The sequence below is a fragment of the Phytophthora infestans genome, genomic scaffold, assembly GCF_000142945.1.
Source record: "Phytophthora infestans T30-4 supercont1.33 genomic scaffold, whole genome shotgun sequence".
In the NCBI taxonomy this organism is placed as follows: domain Eukaryota; phylum Oomycota; class Peronosporomycetes; order Peronosporales; family Peronosporaceae; genus Phytophthora; species Phytophthora infestans.
The window spans coordinates 1,241,303-1,263,791 of NW_003303726.1; the positions used below are offsets into that span (position 1 = coordinate 1,241,303).

Below are 22,489 nucleotides of genomic sequence, written 5' to 3' on the forward strand. Positions count from 1 at the left end.
CCTCTAGTTGCACCGAAACGCAACACTGTCAATCTGCGCGTCGTTGAAGAGAAACTCACCGCTGCAATGATTGCCACCAGTGCGCCTTGGAGCTTGCTAGACGATGTGAACTTCCGTGAGGCAATGGGAACCTTGCATCCAATATCGGAAAATTTCCCTTTGACTGCAACTCGTGCCCGCAACGAAGTACTGGATCACTTGTCTCAGAAGTACGACCGCGACTGCCAGGACATCTTGGCAACTTCGAACACAATTACATTGTCGATTAACAATACTGATGTTGGCACTGATGGGACCAAGAACGCAACATATGTTGCGGTGGACGAGTGGCGACGCGCCTTCGTGGTAGCACAAAGTAGCAACCCCTCGGCGTCGCCTTATGTTGCTGAAGTGCTATCTGTGCTGTCGACATTGCCGTCAAGCAGCTCAGAAGCGAAAATTTTCTTGTGCACTCCAACGTCGGGAACTTATGCGCGTGCGCGTGTGGAGTTGCAACGCGATGCCAGCGAGTCGCACAAACCTATCACTCTCATGGGCGTGTGCATGACGCAGCAGACGGTGTTGCTGCTTCATGAGCTGTTGCAATGCAGCATGTCACTTGAAGAAGCTCTTGACAACGCTGCACTGATCGCAGACGCTCTTCATGCTCTGCCATCGCTACGTGACCGTGTGCTCCAGGGCATCTACGCGGATAACGATAATGCGGACGCTGCAAATGCCTTTGCTCAAGCGTCAGCGGCCAACTGGCGCTCTGTTGCCATGTCAGTGAAACAAGCAACTCGTTTGGAAAAATTTCTTCGTGTTGCAGTTGCGCAAGAATCAAAAGATTCGTCATCATCGGTGCCGCTATTGCGTCCACTGGTTGATATGAGTAACAGCGACATGACGTGGAACACACTACGAAACGCCGCTCAGTTGCTTTTGCCACTAAACTACATTTTTGCACTAAGTGAGCTGCAACCCACAACGTCGGGGCAATTGCTGGCCCTGTGGATTTGGCTTTTCGGTGCCGCAACACGCTCGCCTCTTCTTGATGGCAACTCGCACCCGCTGGCCACAAGCTTCATGCAGCGTCTCGAATGTTACGTGGAAGAACATTTTATCGCTTGCATGGTGCTGGATCCTCGTGTGCACGGCGCTGGACTGAGTGTGTCAGGCTTGCGTCGTGCTCGTGGCGTCACTGTCCGTGTGGCCAGTGTGCTGATCCCAAACTTTAACGAAAGCAACTTCATCCGGTCCTACAACGACTATGCGAAGCAACAAGGAGACTTCGGGGAGCCTGGTGTATGGAACGTTGCCAATACGTCCAGCCCCATGGAGTTTTGGGGCGACTACGAAGGTGATCCAGTGCACAACCAGCTTGCTATAGTGGCAAAGACTGTGTGCTCTTACGTGCCCCATACTTGCTCGATGGAAGAGATGTGGTCTGCACACGCGCAAAAAACCAAGACGATGAACACAAAAGTGTCGAAAGAACACGAGAAGTGCACCAAAATTCGTCATGGTATTGCACTCAACGCAAAGGCAACTGCGAAGAACGTAGTGAGTAGATTTCTGCCACTTTTTGCAACGGAAAGTGAGCCGCCAGTGGAAGAATTTCTACAGTTGAATGCTGTTATTCAAGGCAACGATGAACCCAACCCCCGCTCACGTAACTTGACGGTGCGTTCAGTAGTCGAGAGCATGCAAGACGGCTTGGAGGACGACGTGGCGGGATCGGACGTGCGTTCGACGGCACTGGATGCGTCGTGGTTTGACATCAGCTCGGCTGGACTGGACAAGATCAGGAGCTCTGTCGAGAACTACTTCAGCGCTGTCATGCAGGAATAGGGAGGCTCGTGGAAATTTGGTGCTGTAATTACAATTACAGGTCCGAAGTACTTCAAAGTAAAATGGAAAATGTGGAAATCGTGGTTTGAGTTTTTAGTGAACAGTGCGTCCAATTGCAATATTTCTAATTGATTTTTAGCAGCGAATCCTCCGGATATCTATATAATATAATCAATTTTCAGGAAGAAAAGAGAAAGAACCATTTCTATCAAGCTGGATATGGGATAAGGATGCGTTTTTAGAGGTTTCATTTTGAAGCGCCGCTGTTGCGATTTGCAACTTGCGGATCTTGTTGCGTCTGTGAGGCATGGGCCAAGTTTGCAGCAACATCATGGCGCGCTGCTGTCAATCCCGACGACATCCCGGCAGTCACTACAAAGACAACAAGGAGCCACTCGTGGTCGAGGACGAAAGTTGGAAGCGCTGGAGCTCCTACAACCTCATCCACAATTCTTCTGCGACTACATTGCAAGACTACGAGAAGTACACACCTCCAGTTTACGTTGGCCCAACTCAACAACCAGCTGAAGCCGTCTGGGAAGTTTAATCTAGCAACAAAGTAATATTCATTAAGCATAAAATCCTTAATGTTTTCACTTACGTGAAGATTTCTTACTTTTGGATTTCTTCTTCGATGAACGTTTACGCGATGAGTTCGAATTGCTTCGATGTTTTTCAGTATCGTTGTCTTCCTCCGCTTGATCGTCATCGTGTTCGTCTTTTTGCTGCTGTTCTTGCTCATGTCCCTCGTCATCTACCAGAAAGCTGCTATTCGCCACGGCCCCTCGAGGGCTCGAAGCTGACGACGGAGCCAAGAAAGAGTCGGATACCTCACTGGCGCGATCCAGCTCGGTGTCTCGGAAAACCCTCGTATCCTCGCGATAAGACCCAAGCATCGAAGCATACGAATCGTCCACAGACCTTGCTGATAGCTGCGTCAATCGGTCGAGATTAAATGCTTCTCCCTCATGTACATACATTTTTGATTCTTGATCATCGTCCTCATTACTGTCTTCCTTTGCACTCCCAAAAGCTTCTTCATCTTCTTCGTCGTCCACTATTTCCGTCGCTTCCTTGTGGACAGCTAGGACTGTGCTGCGGTCACTTAGGTCCCACACCAACGCATGGCTTTGATCTTGCCCCTGACTTTCAGTTGCAGGTGCGACATCATTGTCTCCAAGAGATTTCATGGACAAATCCTCTTCATCCTTAACTTGTTGACGTCTTTGGCGCCACGCTTCCTCTTCAGCTGTGGTGGCTTCAAGCTCATCTTCTCGTTTACCTAATAGCTTGTCTTCTAGCGAGCCATCAAGGAGATCCTCGACGCTGCGCTCCCGCTTGGAGCAGCAGGAGCAGATATTCCCCATTCCTAGCTCACCAATTAAGGCCAATGGACGGCTCAGACAGGATATGTGCGTCTCTTGAGCCCTTTTACAACGAATAACGCACAATTTAGAACGTTTTATATTTTTAGATTAGATAGTGGCAAAGTTTTTTTTTTAGTTTGAGTCCAGAGTATCCATAGCGTTCAACTAGGAAAAGTGCTTGAGCTTCTTGGTCGGCGAGTCGACGTTTTCCATCACAAGTTTTGGCTTTCGGCTCTTGGGTGGGAGTTTGTGCTTCCACAAGGTGCAATTGGCCAAGTACTTGGGACATTTATCGTGGCGATTGGTGCCTCGACACTTTTCGTTGCCAGTTTTTTCGAACCCTTCGCACCACGTCCACTGATAGTGTTCGCAACTCTTGACCTTGTGGCCTTCGAAGCGCGTAGGCACTACACGCACAACTACAGGAGCCACATCTTCCATCAACTGTTTCTCAAGTGCCGTGGGTGTGAACGATTGGCCTTGACTGGCGCAAAGAGCTTGATGCGCTCGGCGTTTCGCTTCGGTGCAGCGATTACAGATCTGGAACGAGTGCATGAAGCGTTCTAGATCTAGAACACCCACGCCATTGATATCTAGAGCGTTGAACAGAGTTTGGGCATCTGGGGTCACCACTACGTTGCCGTCAGCTGAAGCCGTGGCTGCAGTGGGACTACCAGTCGACCCCGGCGTGTCTTCCTTCACTTGATGGTGAAGAAGGAGCTGCTGAAACCTCGGTAAAGGCAGTACCTTAGTGTTGGGGTCACAGAACTGGTGAAAGATCTGAACGAGCTTAAAATCGGCGATATCTGGCGTGATCGCCATACGTGCCACCTTGTTACTCGCAGACGATGCTGAGACTGTACGTTGAACAGGAAGGCGAGGCTTAATAGGAGCAGCAACTTTGATAGGCAGTGGCATCGAGGCGGCTCGACGATCCATTAGTGCAATGGGTACACCGTAACTTGCGTTCATCTTGAGCATCGCTGCAGTATTAGCCATAGCCAGGGCTGCTGCGAGGTGGTTGTTGGCATTCACTGGAGCGAACGTCTCTGGGTGCAGAAAGAAGGGCTGAATTTGGTGTCCATAGCTGTCCATAAACTGGTTGGCAGCGGCAGCATAACCCGAAGGTGAGAAGTAGTCGAAAGGTACCCCCGAAGCATTGGGTACACCCGAGTTGGCTACAGTAGCCATGTTATACGGGGCTTCAAAGAACATGGCTTGACTCATGTTGGCTGGCATACTGTTGCTGAGCCCAGACCCAGAGCCTGTGAGATCAAATACTGGTTGCTGTGTCGTGAGGAACTGAGAAGTGTCGAAGATCGAGTTGAACATATTGATGACGTCTGGGATTTCCTGTTCATTCATAAAATCTCCCGTGTCTGTTGTCGAAGTGGGAACATGTTGTGGCATTGCATCGTCGACTCCGCGCGTCGGAGACGGCGCTGCAGAAGACGTTGACGTAGTGGACAGCTTCGAGGGCGAATCGACCATTGCAGACAGCTCGGCGTCAGTAAACAGAGGCAAGATGTAGTCGTCTGAAAGCATGAACGGTTCGTCATCGCCACATGCTTCTCCTTCTTCATCTTCTTCATCGTCTTCGTCTACATCGGGTGGTGTCTCTACCGGCGCATGCGTCTGACTGATACGGCGTTTACCACGTGGAGACGTGGTGAACCCCGGCTCATACACGCAGGTAGTAGACAAGAGCGCAAAGCGAGCCGGCAGCGTGGCTGTCGGCGTGCCATTCGTCTTCGCGTTCTCATACTGCGCTACCCAACTCTCCTTGGAGTTGTTAGCCATGTTCGTGTCTATCTTGAGTCCCAGCTTGTTGGTTGGTTCCTGCTTAACTTGAATACGTTGTTCGTGGGGCTCTTCCTTGATGATCGGGCTGAGAGGCTCCAGCTCAGTCACATCGAGAAGATCGTCGTCATGGCCTACAGCTGTAGTCACCGCGAGGTTCCATAAATCTGAAAAAGCATTTTGAAAGCATCAGATTTCTATTTTTGAGGAGATTGATTCAACAAATTTGCTTTACCTTCCACGCCTTCATCGTTGTTGGGAGCGAAGAAGGCGTCGAAGTTTAACAGATCTGTGTCCATATCTTGCATCGTCGCCGTCGCTAGTTCCATGGGTGTGGAGTGAGCTTGCCGGCCGAGGAGCCAGATGGCTTTTGATCAAGAAGGCCACAGGCCATGCTGATCAAAAACAAGATATCTATTCCCAGCCTTGTGGCCGCCATTGCCAAAATTACTTCCTGTCGCTGGCCAGCTGGAGTCTTATGTATCCGGACTGCTGGAGCTATTAGATAGAGATCAACGTTGCACCGCTATTTCAAGCGCGTGAGCCCCCCTATTTCCGCTACCCAGCGTCTGGTTGGCGTTGACCCGATCAAAATGCCGCTGGGCAGCAGACGTCAGTGGCTCATTGAGGATTGAGCTCCGTCGCTGAAGTCTCTTGCCAACCGCGTGCGCCCTGTTGAGTCGAAAGCAGTGTGGCACTGGAGGAGCAGAGCCATGTAGCCACCTCGAATCCAGCATTTGGTCCCTTCCTCAGACTTTTTAGGAGCGGATTCTATCGATTACATGTAGTGATGTCATATCCTGTTCGTCGAACGTTGCAGGGGGGGGGGATCCGTTGATGATCCGGAGAAACAAGTTTGGATGAGCACACCCAGTTCAACGGGGTATGTTGTAATCTAGGTTTAAGACCCGACTATTTATGGAGGTTTGTAAGGGTCAACTTGAAGTGAACCGAATGGATACAGCAAAAACTATTATGAGAGTAATACACTGCCAGTGCAACCTGGAGTGATCACCTACAGTCCACATGAGCTCAGCTCATTGAGCTTGCAATGAAGGCAATGCGATTCGCACTCGATGTACGAGGCATCACGCCACTGGCAAGTAAACAACCGACAAAGCATCCTGGATTAGAAACATGAGCTGATCATCGTGGTGGGGCCTTGTTTAGTTGGCTCGCGTTGCTCACGGACTCGACTCTAGGGATGAGAGCTCCTGCAACGTTGCTCTTAGCTCGTCGCATTGTAGACATCTCGCGTGAATGAAGTTCATTGATCAAAATCCACGCCCAGTGGAGAGCTTCCCGAGTGACAGTGTGAGCGCGATTTTTTTTTTTACTTTTGCGAGGGATATTGTCGGATATCCAACTATCTGGTCGTCTAAGAAAAATCTTGCCTCGTCACTATGGGGAGGCCATCAACAGCCGCGCACGCAAACACACACACAGACACTCGAGCGAAACGATGAAGCTCCTCCGCATGTCGGCGTGGATGTCACGCCGGCTCAAGGAGAAGAGCACAATAACATTTGCCTTCAGCTGAACAAGCAGCTACAGCTCTATTGCCCGACTCATGAGTCAGAACGATAGCTTCGCACAGAGCACAGTACCGCGCGAGCTCCGATGCACCTACCGCAGCAAGCCGTGCCCAAACGAGCGAGCTCGCAAGCGCAACGGCACACAGCACAAGCTGTGCCAGTCCCATCGACTCAAGGCCAACAAGACCCAGCGTGATATGCAGCGTCGTCTGCGAGAGCAGCGCAGACAACAGCAGCTCGACCGACAGCTCGCAGCCATGCAGGTCAACACCGATGATTTCCAAGCTATGGTCGACGAGTTTTTGAAGGCAGATATCCCCTTGGAGCTCGACACAGATGACGATCTTGATATGTGGGATGTACCTGAGCCGCTAGAGGAACCGACCGACCTAAATCCTGAAGATATTGAGCTATTGATTGCGTTATTGGGCACAAGTCGTACTGCGTAAGTTGCTGGGGCCGCTGATAACAGGTCTCCTTCCGACTGCTCAAGATCTATATTCTACACGTCACTAAATATGAACCAGCCTGCCAAAGTGCAGCGCCGATCTCCGTCCACAGGCTATAATGACCATAGATAGCACACACTAGCAAAGGCAACAAAACCACTATACATGTCAAAGCGAGAAGTTTAATCAAAGAATGAATGTTTCTATCTGCTTGTCCGAGCCTTGCTTATTTCAAAGTTTAGTACTGTACCATACAGTCCCCCTGAAAAAGAGCTACCTGCACTTCATATACCCCTTGATATCGGAATCACAGCGAAGGAGGAAAATTTTTTTTTTCCAGATCGCATTGCTTAGCCTATGCAAATTTATCAGACGCCCCCGTACGCTTATTGAGGGGGACTTCTGTACAGTGTAAAGAGTACATACAGTACTGTACATGTACCGGTAAGTTACTGTAGTGTACTACATTGTACTGTACTAGTGAAAGTCAAGTACAGTAGCAACCATTTCGAGTATACCGTTAATCTTCGCGTACGAATTGAATTTGTATTAAGTATAGTTTTTCATTGCACGCAGTACTGTACTTGGCGCTGGTTCATCGTTCTCCATTCAAGTTGATTTTTTTTCAATGTTCGTTAGAGCGTCACGGACCAGGCTTCGTCGAACACAGGTACTGGCGTCATCATAGTGGGCGTTGTGGGGGATACGGGGCCGAGCATGTTCTCGTCCTTGATTGTCACCTGCGCGGGTTGTTGCGTGCATGCGCCGTCGGTGCCAAAGAGCAGAACTTCGAGAATCCGGACTTCGAGCAAGTCGAAGTTGCTCTGGAATGTGTGTCCATCGACGGGCGCGGTCGCGCTTTGTGGGCTGTCGGGGCTCAAGCGCGCACGTTTCATCGCGCGGATCCCGGTCTTGGGCGTCTGTGGGATGACGAAGTCTCCATCAGCGGCTTGCTGCTCAAGAATGCGCTTCTTGCGCTTGTGTAGACGCTGCTGGTTGGCGTTGGCCTTGCGGCGGTGGAAGTCGCACAGTTTGTGAAGCGTGCCGTCCAGCTTGGTGGCACGCGGCGCGTCGCAGAACTTGCTACGGTATGCGCACTGCATTTCGCGCGGCAGCGGGGCAACAGAGGCAACGGGCATAGCGACAGAAATTGTAGCGAGCTGTTCGAGCTGTTCGCTACGCGATATTTTGCGGAATGACAGCCATGGCGCGCAACCTTCCGCATCGCCGAGTACTATTCGCGGGCAGATTCTTTGGTCAGAAGAGGCTTGTCGACTCTTGAAGACCGTCGCGGTGTGGTCAGCAAAAGTGTGTTGACGGGGATGCGCCTGTGGTACAGTAGTTGCGATTGCCCCCCCAGGTGATGGGCCAATGGAGTCACTTGGGGCCAGTATGGCGACCAACGAGATCTTGGTGTGCGCCACAGCTCTGCACTATTAATAGCAAAGGAATTGTGCTCGCTTGGCGGCTCGGCTCGTGTCAAAAATGGGAAAGTTGCGTCAACGCTAGCCGAGCCCGCCAAAAAATCCGTACTCAGTGTAGCACTGCACTGTGCAGGGTTCGAGAAGACCGTAGATTCTATGGTCCGCTGCATCCAGCGTGCTGTTTTGGTCGACGACGAGCTGTTGTTGTTATCCTCTGCTTGTTTTTCCACTCGAAGGGGCATTTGGCTTACAGCAGTGGAGACATCACTCACTCCGGCTTGAATCCTATGTTCGCTGCTCAACGAATGAGTCAATTTCCGCTGGATACAGTACTGTACCGAGTACAGCGCACTCGCGCTCGCGGTTTTGCTCCGAGGAAGCAAGTCGCGATTGAAGTGAGGGACGCACATACCGTCATTACATGGCGGCTTTCCAAAGGCGAAGTGAGCAGCAGTCAGTTCAGAAGCTGACTGGCTCGGGTTCGGAAAGATGCACGAGCCGATATAATATATACTGTACCGTGACGATCCGCGTAACTGTTTTTGCAGTTTTATCTCGGAGCGATAAATTGTTTGAGTGGAGACTTTGTGGCCTCTGCCACGGAATCCTTGTGACCGATCTGGCCAATACGTAAATTAATTTTAATTTGTAGTAAGCTGAACTGGATTATTGTTATTCTACGCAACAACGAAAAATTCCACGTCGTAGTTCTAATCTACACTGTGATCGATCCCTTATCATCCACGGCGCTCGATGACAGATATGCGTCGAGCAGCGGCAACGTCTGTGGCTGCATGTCAATAAGTAGCAGCTCCAGGATGTCCATGTCTACCAACCCGAAGGTGCTTGAGCTCACAAGTGGCACTGAGGGGAAGCAATTGAGATCCGTGGATGGACACTCAATCGTTTCAAGACTAAGGCGGGTCTTCTTAGTAGTAGACCCACGTTCCTCGGACGTTGACTCATTGTGCTGGACACGAACGCGCTTCTCGCGCTGGCGCCGGAGTAGCCGCTGCTGATTCAGATTCGCCTTTTGTCGGTGAAATTCGCAGAGCTTGTGGAGCGTACCATCATGATTAGTAGCGCGATGGTTGGTGCAGACTTTACTGCGATACTCACACTGCATGAGGAGGGAGGTGGAGGTGGGAACTTCGTCGTAGAAAGCGAACATATTACGCGAGGAATAGTTGTGGTGGCGGGCCGCAAATCGAATAGTGAGATGACAGAGTCGCTGACAGGAGCGTCAAGTATCTTCAGGAAACAGAGGATTTTTTTTACTGTTAGTACTGTCAACAGATTGCTACAGTACTGTAGTGCTACTATAGATCGGACTGACCGAGTATCCAGCACTTACTTAATAAAGAGCAAGTACTGTAAGTGTATCTATCTGGTTAGCCTGAAATCAACTGGGGAGATACATGTATAGTGAGAATTTGCAGAGTAGAACTTCTTCAGTACTCAAGCTTCTTTCTACTACCCCCGGGGGGAGGAGCTCCGCGCTGCAGTCACAGTGGCCCAAGAATCCTCACGGAAACAAGGCTTTCCTCTTCGGATGATCGCACTCGTTAACTTTTTCCTGCTCATGATGAAAAAAATGACTGGATTCTGCAGACAACCGCCAAGCGTACGAATCGAGCGCAACGAAGCCATCTCTCGATTTGTGCTTCGAAGTCTGGTCTGTCGATGGTACCCCCCGCGGGATGGGCTGCTTCACCACAGCACACAGAGTGTTGGTCTCAGACCAATGGTCTGCTGCCCGATTGGAATCTCGGTGTGGCAACTTACATAAATTGTGGAATGGTGGTTTTACCACTGTAGCGCCTCTTCCACAGCCTGTTTGTGCGCAGGGTCTCTCAGCCTCCAAAACGAAGAAACTCTCTTCGTTTTCTTCAAGAAAGTGGCGATTTTTTTTGCTAAAGCATTTGTAGTGAATGAAAGTAGCTGTGCAACAGCAGGACTTTTTTGAAAGGTAAAAGTTAAAATTTGCCAATGTATAATAACTGCTGTTGCTAATCAGGCTTGACACATTTCAATCGCACCAACGGAGATCTTGCAGGAAGCAGGTTAAAAGCTCACGCTAACCGTTTGGGCTAAGCAAAATACTACTCGAGTATTAGCTTTGTGGACGGTAATACTGCATTACCCCCTAACTTTGCAATTCGTTGAGGCTCCAAAGTTTGAAGCACTTAGAATTTGTAGGTGCACGTTTTGGCATTTGTGACGGGGGGGGGGTAATGATTGCAAGTCCTCTGACAGAAGCGCTAATATTGCGGTATTCATGAGCAAAAGAATGTCGGAGGCTCGCTCATCTGAACTATTTTTGTAGTATTAAATTGATAAAACCGCAGCGAATTTGTTGACAAAATGCAACAAGGAGTAAATGGTTATTCGTCAGACACGGTTAAGGCAACATAGTTGGCGTCCAAGACACATCCGGTGGGCATGTGTATACGGCGATGACCTACCGGTTTGGCGCTGGTGGCGTATTTGACTGAGACGGAGCAAGAGACGCGGCTGGCGTCGACCAGCGGCTTCGTTTGAGCTGATGAAGTCGATGTGGTATGCTGAGGAGTCAACTGACGAGACGCTGCTGGCGTATTCGTCTGGCACGGAGAAGGCGGGGTTGAAGTCGAACGCGGATCCGGTGGGTCTGTGAGGAACGGACCGGGCACAACTGGCGGGGGCGCTAGTGGCGCAATTAGTGTCTAACGCGGTTGCGGTGGGGGCCGATGAAGTCGGCAATGTACGGCTCAAATTTAACTGCGGAGGCTCCGGTAGCATACTTGGCCATCACGGAGCCGTCTCTCGACGTGGACCCTGGAGGTGAGTGTATAACCGCTGGTGCCTATTTATCCTCTGCTAAATGACAACAAGTTGCTGTTGATATTGATGAACATGGCGCCACCGACGCCATCGCTGTATTCTACGGTGCCCTCCTCGCGTCATAATAGACCAGTTGTAGAATGACACCACAGGATTATTTCAAGTGTTTTTGGGTCACACCTGCATGTACTTAATGATGGTTGGTTTCAGACGGATTTAATTTAATCCATTATTACCGATAAAATAGGCTCACGTGTCTTTTCGCGGTTTTACTGAGTCCGAAATGTTAAACTACAAACCTTGGGCCAGTTTAAATACTTGACCGATGTTTCTTGTATTGGTCATCACAGCAAAATCGGCGGCACTACACTCGTAAAAAAAAGCTGTTGCATTTAGAAACCGCAACAGCAGTACAGTGAATAAAGACTTGTTGGCTTGTGAAAAATTTAAATGTGAATCCAAATCGCTAGCACTGCTTGCATCCTATTAAAAGCACAGCCAGTCTACTCTATAGCCTACACGATCACATGCATCACACAAGTACGTGTACCTTCTCTCCTATTAACACAATAAATAGCAACGGACGTGGAGCATGTGACGTATCCGTACAAATTATTACTGTATGCTTACTGATCTTAGGTACCATACTTTTCCATTGAAAAAGTATGGTACCTAAAAAATGGGTAAAGCTTACGGTAAGCTTACGGGACGGAATTTAGCGACTAAACAAGATCAAGGAGTGGACACGAGCGAGTGTAGACCAGTGCTGGCGATAACGACGTGATTTACTTTTTACCACCCGTGGTAACTGTAATGGGCCCAACTCCAATTACATAAGTAGGTAGATATTTCTTTAGTTATTACATAAGTAGGTAAGGTGGCACACGGGTAGTGTGTGCCAAGGTGTCATCATCTGATTGGTTGATAGTGAGGAGCCAGACTCACTTATTAATCAATCAGATATAGACATGTGTTTGAGTGGTTCACACGAGGCCAGGGGTAGCCACCCTGGTCCTAAATAAATCAGAGTTGAATTTGACACAAACCTAAGACTTGGTTTTATTATTGCGAGCTTCCTCCGCACTATAGTGTAAGCTAGTAACGGTATCTCTTACCCCGTTACAGTAACGTTTTACGAGTTCTTACACGTTTTTACGGATCTCGAACACAAGACAGAATCCTTCATCACCAAAAGGCAGTTTATTCTGTGTTGGTGACTGTGGGCGCGTCATGACGTCCCACGACTAGGAGCTGGCGCGTCTCCGGACTTACGTATTTGGCGGTAGGAGGGGGGGGGGCTCAACACGATCTTCTGCTTCGTCCCGTCGCTGGTGACGTTCAATGCATACATGCTGCTGGTGGATGTCGGTACGGCGTTAACGAAATCTGGCGCTGTTCAACATCCTGCGCTTCCCAGTGTTCGTGCTGTCACGAGTACCGAACAGCGCGGTGGAAGCGACCGTAAGTTTGATCGTCTGCGTAGCTACTTGGTGGTCGAGGAGCGCATCAGGGTGAGTGAGGGCGGCTTGATCGAGGTGAGGAGCTCGATACAGGGCGTAAATCCGAGTCGGACGCTGCCTCACCGGTTGACGACAAGATAAATGACTTGAAGATCGAAGAAGAAAAGGCTCTGACGACACCAGTGGTTGAGGGCTTTACGCTACGTCACAATGACGTTTCAGCCAGAATGGAAGGGCTGCATGTCATTGTAGGTAATGTGGGTAGTGGCAAGCCCATTTTGCTGGCTGGAATCTTGGGTGACGCCGCTGTAGCTCTGGTTCAGTGGCAATTCCTGGCAAGGTGAGTACGAATCACAGCAGCCGTTCAGCCAAAACGAGACGATGTGCACCAACATCACATTCGAACTGCCGTGCGACGCCGACAAGTACGAGGAGGCTCTGCGCGTGAGCTCACTTAAGACGTACCTTGACTGCTGGAGGCCGTACGGAGATCGGCGTGAAGGGCCTCAATCTTAGTAGCATCTAGCGCACGCGTGTGGCCATCGCTTGTGCAGTGTATCAGGACGTCGACATTTATCTGCTGGAAGCCGTTCTGTCTGTAGTGGACAGCCATGTGGGCTCAAGGCGTGCTTCAAGAAGTCGCTGAAGGGCAAGCTGGTGCTGCTAGTGGCGCACTCGCTGAGCTTTTCGTGAGCCATTGCGACCAGATTGCTGTGATTGCTGACGGAAGAATCGCAGAGGAAAGGTCGTTCAAGAAGCTGATAATGGTATCGAATAGTGAGAATGAAGAAGACAAGGAGGACATGACGTCAGCAGAGTGTTTAGAGAATAGCTTGGCTCCTTCGAGTGATGAGCGACGAATTCGAATGATTTAAATGCTGCAAATACTTGTTAGCCAACGTTGGCACCTTGTATTGGGCAGAAAATAAGAGCGCTACTACGACTTGGCACGGTTTATCTATAACTACGAGAGAGGAAGCTTTAGCGTCCGGTCAGCTTTTACTGCGATGCTGCTACAGCAGGCAGCTCCACCCAGCTTGAAAATACCGTTTCTAGCGTAACTGGTTGAGCTCTCGAACCCGTCAAGAGCTTTTCCTGTGGAAACGATGGAATTTTTATATCCGGAAGCTCTTGGCTTCGGTTAGCTACAGGAACTGGCTCCAGCTCTGGGTCGTAAACATACCATTCCTCGTCACCGACGTTATTAACAATATCTCCATCGTCTTCTATATCGTCGATGGCGTCCAGCCAGAAGTCCACTGCTCCAACAGTCTCCATATAGTCTACATCAGTAACGTCAACCAGAGCGGACAGCGAGGATGTTAAATCGGAAACTCCGTGCATCTGCTGTTTTGGTCTCTCTGCAGGGCCAACAAGCTCCTTCTGTCTTCTATACTCGCCGATATCACTTTCCCGACGATTGCGTTCGCGGACCTCATTTCGAATGATGCTGATGAGTCGAGCTTTATCAAACTTAAGTTTATTTTGCCGCGGTGTCTGTATCAATTCCAGTTCGCTAAAGTAGCGCTCGCATGTCGCAGTGCTCACTGCGACCGACAGAATTACTTTCGCTAGCTGAAGAAGTTTACTGCCCTTGCCGTACCACGAATCCGCAACGTGGACCCAATAATCAATTACCTCATTCGGTTGAAGGACACCGGCCTGGTCAGTGAAGTCAGTGTGCTTCTTCGGGGTAAATTTGTCACGCAACCACTTGTCAACATCACCTACGAGTCCATTGATGTTGAGAACAACATAGCGGCGATAGTAATAGTCAGCAGCAGCGGAGACGCCGTCTACTGACATTAAAAAGACAGTATTTTCGTGAGTTTGGATTAAGGCACGCGTATGGGTCACGTAGAGCGGGTGCAATGCGAAAGCAAGAAGCATCAGCGGTTGCTCACAGCTCGCCCATCGCTTATTCACCACTGGGACTAGATGAGAAGCGAATGGACTGGCAACAAAGGCAGCATTAATTTTTTCAAAGCACCGCACGACGTCCGCCATTGTGTTGTCATCTTTTTGTAGTATGTAGAATGCTTCCGACAGCGGCCGAATGACGCTCTCAGCATCGATTAAGTTCTCCAGAACAGCGGATCGCGAAATACATGTAGCGATGTAGGGAATTTAGCATCATATCGATATCCGTGGGCCAAATCTTTTAGCGCCGATCTAACGCGAAGCAGGCTTGCAAAGCATGCCTGCATGCTATTCCAGCGGGTCTCACACAGCATAATAAATACCAAGGTTTCCCGATACATTGCATAAACGCGCTCGTTCGCACGCACGAGCCACTTTGCCAATGAACTGTTCAAACTTGCCGTCGCAGAAGCTGCCTGCTTCGTCTCTGTCTTGAACACTGTCTTCAAAACGGCCTTAACCAAGCTGTTCACGTCATGAGCAAAGTACCGTAAAAACACAATATTTGGCCATATTAAGGCCAGTATTCGTCTGGCCCTTGCGCATTGACCCGCACTGTCAGTAACGACGGCACCGACAATCCATCCTAGTGTCAACGCTCTCATAAGTGATCCCTCCACGTGCTTGGCTATGACAATGCCATGGTGAGCTGAGTCGACTGGTAGTAACTCATGCTGGACAGCAATGCCAAACATGCAAAGTTGGCATGTAAGAGGGTGACGTCGAGCGACATTCTGCTATACGTCAGAAAGGTAATTTATCCGCCCGCCAGTATCCTCTTGCTTCTCTTGCAGGCTCTCATTCGACGCAGTTTCTGCGCTTTCTGCATTAATTTAAGGATACGACCTCCAAGCTCTTTTCTTGTAGGTAGCTCATAGCGCGGCTGCATCCGTGCGAACAGCCTATTGGTTGAAACATGTTCGATGAAATAGTCTGGTAGCGCACACTCAGCTTGAAACGCTAGAAGATCACGCTCAAAGCTATGTTGCTCGTTCATAGACTAAAATAAATTACTCATGTGGCTTCAAAGCTTGTATTGCCTGATGTCTCATGCTCATCGGGCACGAGTTCTTGGCAGGTGACACTTACCATCCGCTTGATTATTTGGTCAAATCCGTCGAGGTCATCAAGATCCGCTCGGGTACTCGCAGAGAAACAGCAAGCGTTTTACAAGCCTACAGCCTCCCATAAATGCAATGCCACTTAGAGCCCACGTAGCTGAGCTCTATGACGCTAAAAGACAACGCGTTGCAGTGAATTGGCGAATATCTTAACGAGCTGCTCCTCACTTTGACAGTACTTGACGCACACATTGTCGCGCTTAACTTCATCTCTGATGAAATGAAAATGTATGCTCAAGTGTTTGTTTCGGCGAGAAAGCCTTAGCCTTTGAGCACAGAGGGGTGACATACACAAGATGAGAAAGCGCGGTTTGCTGTTCTAAACAGCATAAGAAATCGTAGCGAATAAATTATACCATAGTTTATTATAATTAAGAAATGCACCTTTGCGCATGTGATGTAACTAAGCTCATTTGAAACGTTTTACACAAATTCGAGCCAATCTTGTTCCGCCCAATAAATCTTTTTCTGGTGAGAAGGTGACCAGAGAAAGCCAAGTCGCCACATTGAGTCTCGCTAGAGATCAACCAAGCCGCTGGAGGACAAGCCGTGCTCTCCACACACGAAAGCAAACACGCTCCAGCTCACTAGCAAAACGCGCAATGTATATTTCATTTCATGTACTCTGATGTATCCTTATATGCTACCGCTCTTAATAGACCTGTCTCGAATACCACTTCTCTTTGGGGCAAACACTTCATTCTGCCAGAGCAAGTGTCAAATCTGCGAGCACGTGTAGGTAGGATTCCGCGGGTAATCGCGCACTCTGTTGCAGAGTATCACCAATCTGGGACCTTTCCGTGAGCACGTACCGCAGTAATAGCTAGACGTTCCACCTCACCGCACCGAACACACCTTGCACTGCCGTTGGCGTAGGCGCTGGACGCGAACGTCCGTAGTTTTGGGTCATCGTATGCTCGTCCTGTACTAAAGCCGGTAGCTCTGTATTGCCATGTTGTGCGGATGGTCGTCGGGTTTGCGTAAAGCTCTCTTCCTTCCTACGATGATCTGTTTGTTCCTAAACTTTGAAGCGCAAATTCTTCCTTTTCGTTTTTTTTCAGTCGTTAAGCGTTCACAGGGGCCATATCCACAAGCCCGAGAAATAATCACTGATAGTAATTGTTGAATCTATAGCCAAAACAGCATAAATTAGCAAGCATAAACACACCATGTCATCGTAGCATCGTACCTTACGGCCATCTGCATTGAATATGCCTGAAGTCATAGCTGGTCATGGCGGTCGGCACCGTTAATGTAACGCTGGTACGCTGCCACAAGACCTGGAGACTGAACATCATGAGACGCCGCCTTTTAAACGAAAGACCACAGAACACAGGCGATGCTTGTTGGATTTGGACCGTGCGGCTGGAGCAGCTGCGGTTCAAGGCGGTAGAAAAGACCGGTTCGGCCGCCGACTATACGGACACACAGGAGTGGTGGCACGGGTGGCTGCCACAGGAAGATGGTTAACAGAGCAAATATCACTTCTACATTCTCACAGTATAACCTCTGTCTAACAGGTTATGAGCCCAATGGTTCATACTGTTGCCACGGACGAAGTCCAAGGCAAGCCGGAAGCAGAGCCTAGTCGCGAAAGGGCAGGCAGCCAGTACGGCGAAGATGATGAAGTCAAGAAGGCGGACGACGAACCGAAAGGAACGCAGGACAAGCTACTAGACCTACTCAAGGACCTCGCAGTGCGCATGGGACGCCTGGAGGAGTCGCAGGAGCGACAGGAGGAGAAAGAACGCAAGGGTCGAGAGAGCAGCGTTTTCGGGTCGTCGCTGGGCCTGGGCAGAGCCATGGACAGGCAGGCCCTGGACCAGACGCCACCGCGGCGCACGTCGCCTGCCGTCTCGCCGGCCACGTACTTCGGGATGAAGCAACGTGAGTACCGAGATGCAGCAGCGAACGTCGAGATGGCTCAGGCGCCACAGCCGGCGCTGCCGCAGCACTATGTGCCGCCGCAAGCGTATCGAGTGCCACCGCCACCGTCGCCAGGACAGGGATTCGCTGGGTTACCTGACACCCGGCAGAGAAAGCTGGGGATCCGGCCGTTCGACGGAAAGGAGCTGTACCATGGGCTAGGGAGCGGTTTCCTGGCGTGGGGCAAGCACTTTGTGCGCCAGATACAGTTCGCCGAGCGTGCTAGTGGGTTCCAGTGGACCGAGGACGTCAAGGTTGACATCCTCGGTCACCATCTTAGCGGAATGGCCGAGAGGTACTACAACCAGCAGGTTGAAGGCTGGTGGGAAGAACAGCCAACGCTCGAGCATGCGATGCAGCGGATGCTGCACACCTTCGCCACGAAGATCACACCCGCGCAGAGCATGAAGATGTTCACGGCACCGAAGAGCTCCAAGAGAAGCTGGACAGAGCACTACCTATACCTCGTGGCAGTTAGCGAGGCGTGCGGCGGTGCGGACAACCTGGTCCTAGACAACATCGTGCACTACGCGGATCCGAACATGCGAGTGTCGATGCTGTCCAGGCTGAACTTGGCACGCACGGACTACCTGCGCCAAGCGGAAGAGCTGGCGCACCTCGCCCAGTCGACGGAGATCGAGCTGCGGGGCAAGCAACTGGGGCGAGACGTGGTCAACGATGTGCACGAGGACGAGAAGGACGACCGCAAGTGCTACAAGTGTGGTAAATCTGGCCACTTGCGGGCGGCCTGTCCGAACAAGAAGAAGAGGTGGGGCGAAGGCGCGGACGCTGACTTCGTGCTCACGGTCGAGGAGTCGGCCACAGAGACGGAGGACTAGATCCTGGACAGTGGATCCAGCCGTCATCTGGTGAATGATCCGAAGCTGCTGGAAGACGCGGAAGACTACGAAAGTCAATGCGTGGCAGCGGACGGAGGAGCGCTAAAAGTAACTAAGCGCGGGAGCGTAATGCTCGTAACCACGGCGATGGGGAAGATGATCAAAGTGCGGCTGCTGAACGTGCAGTACGCGGAAAACTTGGAAAGGAACATCATATCGTACGGGTTGTTGGAGGCGAAGGGGTACGGACTCGCGTACCGAGGGAAGCACCGCGTGGTAGCCGGCATCAACGGCGGGCCGGCGGTGTTTGACGTCGAGAAGACAAACAACGTTCTCACCGTGCGTGCAATGGAGTCTAGAGACACGGGGCGGAGGGCAACGTGTTGATGTCGGTGTTGGCGGAAGGTGAAGCGGACGTCGGCAGGGACGTGCAGACCGGGCCGCTCATGCATTTCCACCGTAGGTTAGGGCATCTGAGCTACGACACGATCATTAAGATGGCCAAGGACCCGGCATCCGGGATTGCACTCACGGACGAGGTGAGGGCGAACTGCTTGGCTTGTGCCCAGGGCAAACAGACCAAGAAGAAGCAGTCGCGCAAGGACACCGGGGCTAACTCGCCCATCGACGTGATCGGAGGAGTCATCTGCTCCGACCTGAAGGGGCCGATGACTCCGAGAGATCGACTAGGGAACCGATACATGGTCAACTTTGTTGATCATCGCACCAACTACTGCAGGGTCTTCTTGGCGAAGACTAAGGACGCTGCGGCACAGAAGTTTAAGCATTTCATGGCGTACTTTGAGCGGCAGTTCAACTGCCGTATACACGTGTTGAGGACGGACGGTGGTGGAGAATACAAGACCCTGGATCTCTTCTGCAAGGATACCGGAATCAGGCGGCAGATTAGCGAGCCGCGAAACCAGGCTAGTAACGGCAAGGCGGAACGAATGCACCGCACCGTTATGAATATGGTGCGGAGCATGGTGTTCGCCTGTGGCCTTCCGCTTAGTTTCTGGGGGGATGCTGCGGAATATGCAGCCTATATCCTAAACAGGAGCCCGACGAAGGCTAACCCAGGATCGAAGTCGCCACTGCAGATGCTCACGAAGAACACACCGGATTTGAGTGACATCGTGGTTTTCGGGTCGCCCTGTACGGTGCACGTGGACGCAAAGAACAAGTCCCTGGGTGAGAGGGGCAAGGCGGGCATGATCGTGGGAAAGAACGACGAGATTAAAGGCTACCGGGTGTATCTCCCGAAGGATAATGTAGTCGTAGTGACGCAGCATGTGAGCAACGTCGAGACGTTGTCAGACGTGCAGAACGAACAATTGAAGCGCGTGCATCTGGAGGACTCCGAGGAGTCGGAGGGCACGGGCGCTTTGGAGACAGACACCTCGAGGACAAAGACGAAGGAAAAGGCGAAGCGTCGCGGGAAGAAATCTCGCTGGACGCGGGATAGGCATCAGACGCGCTCGGCTACGCGGAAGCCCGCTGAGGCGGTGGCGAGTGGAGGCGCTGATGAGGATCGGGTGGAACAGACCGCGGATGTGGTGAACAGCGTGCGGGAGCCCGACCCGAAGAACTACCGGCAGGCAAAGAGGAGCAAGCTCTGGAGGAAATGGCTGGTTGCCATCGCGGAGGAGCTCAAAGCGCTGGAGGAGAACGGCGTGTGGGTCGTGGTGGTGCCACCGATCGGCAGCCACGTACTGCACACTAAGTGGGTATTCAAGACCAAGACTGATGCAGACGGAGCCATAGAAAGGTTCAAGGCCAGGCTCGTTGCGTGCGGCAACGAGCAGATCTTTGGCGTGGACTTCGGGCTCACGTTCGCGGCGGTCATGGAACTGAGCACGGTGAAGGTCATCCTGGTTTTGCTCGTCGCTGGGGCGTGCCGGCGAGGCACGGGGACATCCCCAACGCGTACGTGAAGGCCGACAAGGAGCAGCATCTTGAGATCTACCTGGAGATCCCACAGGGAATGGTGATCGGAGATGAGGTGATGCGCAGGCTCGGAGTGAGCGTCAAAGGTAAGCTGGCGCTGCGCTTGAGGAAGTCGTTGTACGGCCTACGCCAAGCAGGCAGGCTGTGGAGTCAACTCCTGCACGCGAAGCTGGAGGAGGCGGGGTTCACACGGTGCGTGACGGACATGTGCCTATACTACAAGCGAGAGGACGGCGAGATGACGCTCGTGGGCGTGTACGTGGATGATCTCCTGGTCACCGCGTCCAAGCCGAGTCTGGTGGACGATTTCTTCTGCTCCATGAGCGTGTTGTCCGTGAAAGACTTGGGCGAGGTGAGGAAATTCTTGGGGATGCGCGTGGAGCTGGACAGCAGCGAGGGGTACTCGCTGGACCAGCAGGCGACGATCGAGGAGCTGCTGGAGCAGCATGGGCTGGCAAACGCGAACAGTGTGCGGGTTCCTGTTGGTGATGAGCACAACGAGGCGGAGGTAGACGAGCCGCAGTTGTTGACCAAGGTGGGTGCGCCGGGTGAGCCAACGATCCGCCGTTTCCAGTCGCTCGTGGGAAGTTTGCTTTGGATAGCACGGTGCACGAGACCCGACATTAGTTTCGCTGTGCATAAGGCCACGAGGAGGACACACCAGCCGACCACGAGTGACTGGAAGCTGGTGAAGAGGGTCGCAAGGTACTTGAAGGGGACGAAGAGCGTCAAGCTGACCATGCAGGCGCCGACGAGGAAGGACGACGTGATGGCTTTGGAGAGCTGGAGCGACGCAGACTTCGCCGCCGACAAGAGCGACAGGAAGTCGGTGACTGGAGGAGTCGTGACGATGGACGGGGCTGTGGTGCAGTGGATCTGCAAGAAGCAGACCGGCGTGTCGCTCTCCACGATGGAGGCCGAGTTCACGTCAGCGTCGCAGGTGGGGCGCGAGCTGCTGGGACTTCGGGAGCTGGTGCGTGAGCTGGGTTTCCGGGTAGTGGAGCCAGTGCCCATGAGAATGGACAACCAGGCGGCGATTAAGCAGCTAGAATCCGAGGAGAGCATGGCGAGTGCGAAGCACGTGGACATACGCGTGAAGTTCATCTGTGATTTTGCCAGGAAAGGGATAGTGAAGCCCGAGTACGTGGAGTCACGCCTGATGATGGCGGACCTTCTCACGAAGGCGTTACCGGCGCCGAGGATCGCGGAACTGCGGGAGATCTTCAAGCTGAAGTGACGAGTTCTGCCGAGAGTGCGACGACCGAGGAGGAGTGTTGGATTTGGACCGTGCGGCTGGAGCAGCTGCGGTTCAAGGCGGTAGAAAAGACCGGTTCGGCCGCCGACTATACGGACACACAGGAGTGGTGGCACGGGTGGCTGCCACAGGAAGATGGTTAACAGAGCAAATATCACTTCTACATTCACACAGTATAACCTCTGTCTAACAATGCTTTGGATAATAGCGGATGGTCCGTTCTTGGACCCAGATTTGTTATTAATGGCGCACAGCGCTGACGAAAGGTACGTACCAAAGTAGCACAGCCTCGTTCACAGGTAATGGCAAGACGAGGGCAGCCGAAAGCCAAAGCACGAGGGGAGTGCGCGCACTGATGCAAATATCACTAATAAGTAGTTTAACTACTTTTTCAATTTTAGGTGGCTGGCTAGCACATGTTCATTTTTTATTTAGCGAATAAGCTTTTTCATATTTGATATTTTTAAATATATTAAATTTTAATAGATTATTTATTGCTGAGTGGTTACAGGTGGCAGACTGAAAATATGTTGAAGTCATTTCTACGTAGGTTCGAGTCCTACTTTCTCCAAAAACATGCTTTATATTCTAAATTTAAAAAAAATAAAAATATTAAGAAATGAAAAAGAGGAGACGTAGTTGCCATAAAGAAACGACAGGATTAGAATGATAAGAGTTCGGCAGGTCAAGGGGAGACTGCGATACCGCTTGAAGCCGTCTGCGAGCGAGGTGGTGACAAGGTGAGCGGCCACAACCAAGAAGTACTGCAAGAAGAAATTGACGTGAGGCTAGG

At 51.3% G+C, this 22,489-nt stretch overlaps 9 protein-coding genes across 9 annotated transcripts; 3 read left to right on the plus strand and 6 right to left on the minus strand.

Moving 5' to 3' along the window:
• Positions 1-123: 123 nt before the first annotated feature.
• On the plus strand, positions 124-1,830 carry PITG_14944 (uncharacterized protein; the record flags this gene model as incomplete). The annotated part of the gene is made up of 1 exon (XM_002899068.1): positions 124-1,830. One exon carries the CDS (start codon positions 124-126, stop codon positions 1,828-1,830), a length of 1,707 nt encoding a protein of 568 aa, XP_002899114.1.
• A 593-nt stretch (positions 1,831-2,423) lies between these two features.
• Positions 2,424-3,229, minus strand: PITG_14945 (uncharacterized protein; the record flags this gene model as incomplete). Its single annotated transcript, XM_002899069.1, has 1 exon — positions 2,424-3,229. The coding sequence occupies one exon, from the start codon at positions 3,195-3,197 to the stop codon at positions 2,424-2,426; it is 774 nt and encodes a 257-aa protein (XP_002899115.1).
• A 133-nt stretch (positions 3,230-3,362) lies between these two features.
• PITG_14946 (uncharacterized protein) lies at positions 3,363-4,409 on the minus strand (the record flags this gene model as incomplete). The annotated part of the gene is made up of 2 exons (XM_002899070.1): positions 3,363-3,829; positions 3,872-4,409. The coding sequence occupies 2 exons, from the start codon at positions 4,176-4,178 to the stop codon at positions 3,363-3,365; spliced, it is 774 nt and encodes a 257-aa protein (XP_002899116.1).
• A 61-nt stretch (positions 4,410-4,470) lies between these two features.
• PITG_14947 (uncharacterized protein) lies at positions 4,471-5,305 on the minus strand (the record flags this gene model as incomplete). The annotated part of the gene is made up of 4 exons (XM_002899071.1): positions 4,471-4,540; positions 4,636-4,732; positions 4,838-5,164; positions 5,233-5,305. The coding sequence occupies 4 exons, from the start codon at positions 5,303-5,305 to the stop codon at positions 4,471-4,473; spliced, it is 567 nt and encodes a 188-aa protein (XP_002899117.1).
• A 1,141-nt stretch (positions 5,306-6,446) lies between these two features.
• Positions 6,447-6,981, plus strand: PITG_14948 (uncharacterized protein; the record flags this gene model as incomplete). The annotated part of the gene is made up of 1 exon (XM_002899072.1): positions 6,447-6,981. The coding sequence occupies one exon, from the start codon at positions 6,568-6,570 to the stop codon at positions 6,979-6,981; it is 414 nt and encodes a 137-aa protein (XP_002899118.1).
• A 506-nt stretch (positions 6,982-7,487) lies between these two features.
• Positions 7,488-8,647, minus strand: PITG_14949 (uncharacterized protein; the record flags this gene model as incomplete). Its single annotated transcript, XM_002899073.1, has 2 exons — positions 7,488-8,215; positions 8,515-8,647. The coding sequence occupies 2 exons, from the start codon at positions 8,645-8,647 to the stop codon at positions 7,617-7,619; spliced, it is 732 nt and encodes a 243-aa protein (XP_002899119.1).
• Positions 8,648-9,120: 473 nt separating this feature from the next.
• On the minus strand, positions 9,121-9,576 carry PITG_14950 (uncharacterized protein; the record flags this gene model as incomplete). The annotated part of the gene is made up of 2 exons (XM_002899074.1): positions 9,121-9,233; positions 9,384-9,576. The coding sequence occupies 2 exons, from the start codon at positions 9,574-9,576 to the stop codon at positions 9,121-9,123; spliced, it is 306 nt and encodes a 101-aa protein (XP_002899120.1).
• Positions 9,577-10,950: 1,374 nt separating this feature from the next.
• Positions 10,951-14,626, plus strand: PITG_14951 (uncharacterized protein; the record flags this gene model as incomplete). Its single annotated transcript, XM_002899075.1, has 10 exons — positions 10,951-11,049; positions 11,141-11,228; positions 11,743-11,768; positions 11,988-12,032; positions 12,515-12,763; positions 13,001-13,170; positions 13,291-13,377; positions 14,056-14,209; positions 14,264-14,381; positions 14,529-14,626. The coding sequence occupies 10 exons, from the start codon at positions 10,951-10,953 to the stop codon at positions 14,624-14,626; spliced, it is 1,134 nt and encodes a 377-aa protein (XP_002899121.1).
• A 6,031-nt stretch (positions 14,627-20,657) lies between these two features.
• Positions 20,658-21,506, minus strand: PITG_23031 (uncharacterized protein; the record flags this gene model as incomplete). Its single annotated transcript, XM_002899076.1, has 1 exon — positions 20,658-21,506. The coding sequence occupies one exon, from the start codon at positions 21,504-21,506 to the stop codon at positions 20,658-20,660; it is 849 nt and encodes a 282-aa protein (XP_002899122.1).
• Between the last annotated feature and the right edge of the window lie 983 nt (positions 21,507-22,489).